This window comes from Cryptomeria japonica, chromosome 2, assembly GCF_030272615.1.
Source record: "Cryptomeria japonica chromosome 2, Sugi_1.0, whole genome shotgun sequence".
In the NCBI taxonomy this organism is placed as follows: Eukaryota; Viridiplantae; Streptophyta; class Pinopsida; order Cupressales; family Cupressaceae; genus Cryptomeria; species Cryptomeria japonica.
Window position 1 is genome coordinate 278124274 of NC_081406.1, and position 5858 is coordinate 278130131.

At 37.1% G+C, this 5858-nt stretch overlaps 1 protein-coding gene across 1 annotated transcript; it reads right to left on the reverse strand.

The window, feature by feature from the left end:
• Positions 1–1822: 1822 nt before the first annotated feature.
• LOC131030515 (protein EXORDIUM-like 2) lies at positions 1823–3513 on the reverse strand. Its single transcript, XM_057961367.2, has 2 exons — positions 2397–3513; positions 1823–2098 (listed from the first exon to the last, which is right to left on the reverse strand). Exons 1-2 carry the CDS (start codon positions 3391–3393, stop codon positions 2088–2090), a joined length of 1008 nt encoding a protein of 335 aa, XP_057817350.2. The 5' UTR covers positions 3394–3513; the 3' UTR covers positions 1823–2087.
• Between the last annotated feature and the right edge of the window lie 2345 nt (positions 3514–5858).

Consider the following 5858-nt stretch of genomic DNA (forward strand, 5'->3'; position numbering starts at 1 on the left):
GGACCTGTGGGTCAACATGATCCAGTCGTGTGGGGCATGGGAATCAATGCCCTTCGCTGTCAAAAGTAAAAAACTGCAGTATGTGATGCAAGCGCATTTAAATGTTGTAAATGGCCGATAAGGAATCCTATCGCCTACTGCACATTTTGCCACATTTGGCTTCCGAGAATACCTATTTTTTTTATCATTAATTGATTAGATATAGGGGAAGAGCACTAATAGATAACATAATTCTAATAACCATCATCTTATTGTCATGTTGACCCCCCAATAGTCGTCATAGTGAAAACACCATCGATAAATTTGTTTTGTACCAATAGCCGATCATTTTAATTTTTGGTTCATAATTGGCCCATTTGTGCACTGCTATTGGAACATTTGTGCACCACTATTGGGACATTTGTCAACAAGTACTAGCGATTTTAAGTTGACGGTTATTGGATCATCTTTAGTTAGGTATTAGGGGACACTTTCAAATGTGTACTTTTTGACCTTTATGCGCATAATTGATTCCACAACGTGCATTGTTACTACCCAGAAGCCAGATCAATAGCTATAAGCAGTTAAATCGCATACGAAGACAACTAAAAAAATTTCAAAATCCGATATACTGTTTAAGATCTATGGATGCGAGAAGTTAGCTATGACGACTACTGGTGCTCTTCCCCTAACTAAAGAATCATATATTAGGTGAAAGAGATTGTAAATAAAAACGAGGTCGTGTCCAGAGCATTCAAGGAACAGAGGCCATTACAATTATACCACCATTATTATTATTTATAATGTGTGGCGAAAACAAAACGTGATCAAATTGTTTAACGCCAAAATACACCCGGCCACCATACTTGATGAGATCATTGAATTTGATTCTGCTACAGTCATCATGACTCATGTCATCATCATCTTTTTAAATTCTCTTTCAACCTTCAGAATTTGCAATCCTTTCAGGCAATTTTTTGGGATGTTCTTGAAGTCCAGTGAAAATGCCGTCGACTATGATGTTAAACATGGAACACGTTCATTTCAAGTGAAGCCAGCCGACGTTTTTTAACATCTTAATCTCAAACACAGTACACTTAGGTAATGTGGTACAAAGCACCAGTTAAATAATTAGCAATATTGCATTAGAGGGTGTAATAGGTCAAAGGTCGTTTTTGGATTTGATGGAATCAAACAGGTGGTGAAAAGGCAGTCTTTTCTTTATTCATTCTTTTATTTATCTCTATTTCAATAAATTTTACAGGTATTCTCATTCTACATTCACCAGTTCTTTTTATCTCTATATATTTCTTTCTCTCTCCTCAATCTTTTTCTCATTCTTATCCTACATACGTCCATCATCCCCTCTCTCTAATAAGTTAACAAATAGACTTGGATCTATAATTTAAATTGATTTTGAAAATAAGGATAAATTTCACACATACAATTTTGAATGAAGTTTAGGACTGCATATGTGATCTTAACTTGGGATTAGAAAAAATGATATAAAAGTTGAATACAATCTACTAAAATACAGATTAGGTGTTAACTCTTACATAAAATATAATATTTAAGCACTGAATTATTTATATTAACAACAAAAAATTAAAATTAATTAAATAGAAAAAGTACACTTTCACTACTCTAAACTTTAGGATCAATATAATCTTTTGATCTTTTTTATGGAAGAATTAATATCATCCACAAAGAACCTTAACTACTTCGAGATAGAAGATGAACCTTTAGACTAAAACCTCTTCAACTAAAAATAAAAGATTGAAGGGTTTGAGACCTTGTGCTCAACATGACTTGATCCCCGATAAACTTATTTAGAACCATTCAATTTCACCAACAAATTCTTTCAACACTTTTAAGTTTATTCCATTGAACATTTTCAACATAAAATATATATATATATATATATTCTATTATTCCTTATCAAATAATACTGGCTCATTGAGTTTTATAGTCGTGCAAAACCCTTATTTCAAGAGTTTAATAAGCTATGTAAACCTTGTTGCTCCTTTTCAATTCCTCTTGTTCACGGTGCTTGTCATCCCAAAATTTAGGTGCTTCGTTGCAAGTGCGGCAAAAACATGTAGAGATAGCTAAACAAAATCTGCTTCACAAATAGACAAATTAGATCTTTACATTGGAATAGACTACAGAGTAGTACGTAACTGTTCATCTGTAGTGGACACGACTAGACTTTGAGAGTAAGGACATATTACAGAGAATACAGAGAATACAGATTTTGGCAAGCTATAACCCTTTTACCTCACACTCATCGAACATGAAATTATAGGAAAATACAATATAGATCAGGCATCTAAACTTCTTAATCCTCCTGTACTAGGAAGATGGAGGCGGATGACACACGCCTCACACTACTCAATATTAAGAGACAGTAGTCTTACAGGCGAGCTGAAGCGGCTCCCAAATGCCTGGAACGAGAAACTCGCGATTGTTGATTCCATAAGCGTTGTAGCTCGATTTACTTCTCTTATCCACCAGCAAATCTCCCGCATAGCCCGGATACGCTCCCTTCCCAAATATTCCACTGCAAGCCGTCACTGCTTCCTCCGGAGCCAATGCACTCCCTTGATAATACCCAGTGTTGAACGGATTTGTGGCTGTTCCCGCCACAACAGCCGCAATATTTATAATCATTCCATCCACACCCACATCTCCGTTTGGGGGAATAAGAGGCGGCGTGGGAGGGCCGTACAGAGGCGCCGCAAATGGCCACGCGCATTGCCCAGGGCACTGAACTCCCGAGTTCCCAACCCATCCGAACAAAATTGTAGTTCTCTTGGAAAGAGGAATGGAGTCGTGAAAACCGCACGAGTTCATGCAGAATCTCTCCACATAAACGTCGGCTGCAGTAAGAACGAGATAAACTCCCCTGTTGTCCGGGGGAAACAAACGTTTAGCTAACGCCCCCTTCACCAGAAGAGCAATTTGGCTTCTTTTGAGATTCTTGCCTAGGGAATACAAACCATCGGAGGCTTGGCCTCCGATCTTTACTGCTCCGGAGACACCTTTTCGGGTGGAATCGGTGTAGCGTTGCGTGGTTGCCCACCAACTGCTTACAGACGGCTGCCGGTTTGGAATGGCGTTGGTTTCTCCCAACGACGAGACGAAGTCTGTAATGGTGGCTTTCTGGGAGGGGGTGAATCTGCCATACCAGAGAATATAGACGTTGATGGAAGCGTGGCCTGTGAGAAGAGGCCCCTTGTGATATTCCAGCACAAGGGGGGCCGAGGGAACTAAGGCGGATAACTTTCTGCCCTGACGAACTACTTCAGGGGAGATTAAGGAAATGGACGATATAGCACAGGAGATTAGCATAAGGAATATTGAGCACAGCTTAGGGATTGAGGCCCAGCACTTGGAAATTTCTATATTAGACATCTCAAAATTCCAGCAATGGAATATAAAACAGAACACAACGCTCGATATGGAAGCTTGCAAAGATAGAGAGTAAGACTATTATCGACTTAACTCTACCAAGGCGAGCTCGTTGGAAAATGAAATGAAGTCGAAGCCCTTATATAGAAAAATTTAAGCACCCAATCGAAGAAATTTAAGTGTAATCTCTGCAAATTGCGAAGGAAGACAGGAATGGGTGGATTAGAACGAGAACGTGTCAAAATCGAATTAGGAATCAATTATTAGTGTGAATAGTGTTTTTGGGCCGCCGTAGCAGTCGGCAACGCTCCCGCTGATTGCACTCATTCAGAAGCTGTCATTTTATATAAGACTGATGAATATATTGGAAGTGTAGGGAAAGATTAGTAGTTGAACACATTTCAATTCTTGTGATAGAAGTTGTTGATTTAATATTCTCATATTTGCTGATTTAATATCTAATTTTTGTACAACATTGCACCAATAGTTCAAGGGGTTGAGCTTAGTTGGTTAAAGCATTGAGTTCTCAATGTGGAGACCCAAGTTCAACTCCCATGAGGGACACCTTTGTGGAATTCTAAGTTGTGACTCTTGGTCTTCCATTGGTTGTATTTGTCACATTGTTTAAAGTGGATTTCTAAGTTGTGACCCTTGGTCTTCCAATTGTTGTTTCTAGTTTGGTGCTCAAAAGGAGCTAGTAACGTGGATGCTCGAATGAGCAAAAAATGAACTTTGTGATTCTATGATACTTAATACAAAACATTGCACCAATAGTTAAGACTTTGAAGTTGTTATTTCTATGATGAGTACCAATAATTGAATGAAATATACCATTTGTTGTAAATAATGGTCAATCATGTGATGCCACATCAGCTGCACAAGCATTGGGACCCCTTTTAACGTTTATTGGTCTCACTTTTTTTAGGGTTGTTCTGGACACCTTGGCAAAAATCATGGTGATGTGGCATCATATTTGATGATGTGGCCCTGGAACCTTAGTTATAAGCAGGGGACTTGCCAAGTAGCTGCTGTAAAAAATTGGGAGTGATTTGAAATTTCCATGTAAGATTGTAAGAAGCACGAAGTTAGGTTGCACAACTACTGGGTCCTCTCCCTTATGTGCATGTTATCATTGATACTCTAGTGTTAGATCAATTGTAAAAGTACTTTTTTATTGTCAAAGTGAATGGTATTGGGGCATATTTCTTTGCAAGGATGACATTTCTCAAATGAATTTATTTATTTTTATTTTTTGATCTTAGTAGACATAACATATTTCAATTATGTAGAAACTAAAAAAATCAAATTTAAAAACATAAGATATACAAAATTTACTATAACAACTACTCCAAGATTCAAGGATTACAATTTTACATCGTGTAATTTGGAATTCAAATTGAAATTATCCTTCTACAGAAATTTAATCTCAGCTAACATAAATTGTACTGAATATCGATGACCATAGATACAAAGCTGAAATCCCGCACAGTTGAAATGTTTATGAATCCCATACACTGCTTGACCTTGTGAACGTGATTAAAAACATTCCTTCATTCATTCAATCCCGCACAGTTTAAAAGCCATACTTCCAAACTCCCACCTAGTACAAATTTCCATGACGTGGGGCCCAAACAAGCCGCCCATTGGTGTTCCAATTTGAGTCATCGGTGAAGGTCTCAACGTCAACTTGCCTTTTCGGAGTAAATGTCGGTCAATTGCAATCCCTAACAGGAGAGAGATTTTTTAGTACAGTGGAGAAGGTATTAAACAGCTGGCCATGACAATGAATAATCATGGTCATTCCATACAGTAAATTCGAGGGTGAATGTAGCTGTACTTCTTTTGGCAAATGGCAATCGATGGACCGCTCGTTACAATTTACATTGCCGACTAGTGTTTAACTTGAATGAATGATTTTAACAATCTTTACAAGATTGACCGTCTAAGGAACTTTAGAATTATAGTTTTAAGTTAGTTTAATATTCTTAGATCTTTTTTATTAGGAAGCTAGCAGTCTAGTTCATTTTATCTGCATCGAATAAATGATGTACGTTGTTAACTTTCAGATTGTTTTCAGATTGTTTTCATACATATAAAGATATTTATTAGTTGTGCATTCTATGATAAAGTGTCATACTGTCACTCTTATCGTAGAATACCCAAGTTCTCTCTTCTTAGATTTTCTTGGGAATTTTCACCAACCAATCTCACATCTAAGATGATGCGATATTGTCTTCAATTGTGCAACTAACAACCTTGTTTTTTCTTTGATAATTGCCCCAAAATATTTTTTTTTACCATGAACGCAAGTTCGGTTAAACTCTTTGATGTAGTATGCTTTCTGGTCACAATAAGAACATGCAAGCATAATGAATCACCTTGCAAAGAAGTGAGACATAAATCTTAATGAAAAATTAAGATTGTTGATTTTATAAATTATATAACAGTCTTATCTATAAGAATGCAAT

Excerpts from the sequence above, each read along its gene's own strand:
- LOC131030515 (XM_057961367.2), bottom strand. The coding sequence starts at position 3,393 with ATGTCTAATATAGAAATTTCCAAGTGCTGGGCCTCAATCCCTAAGCTG.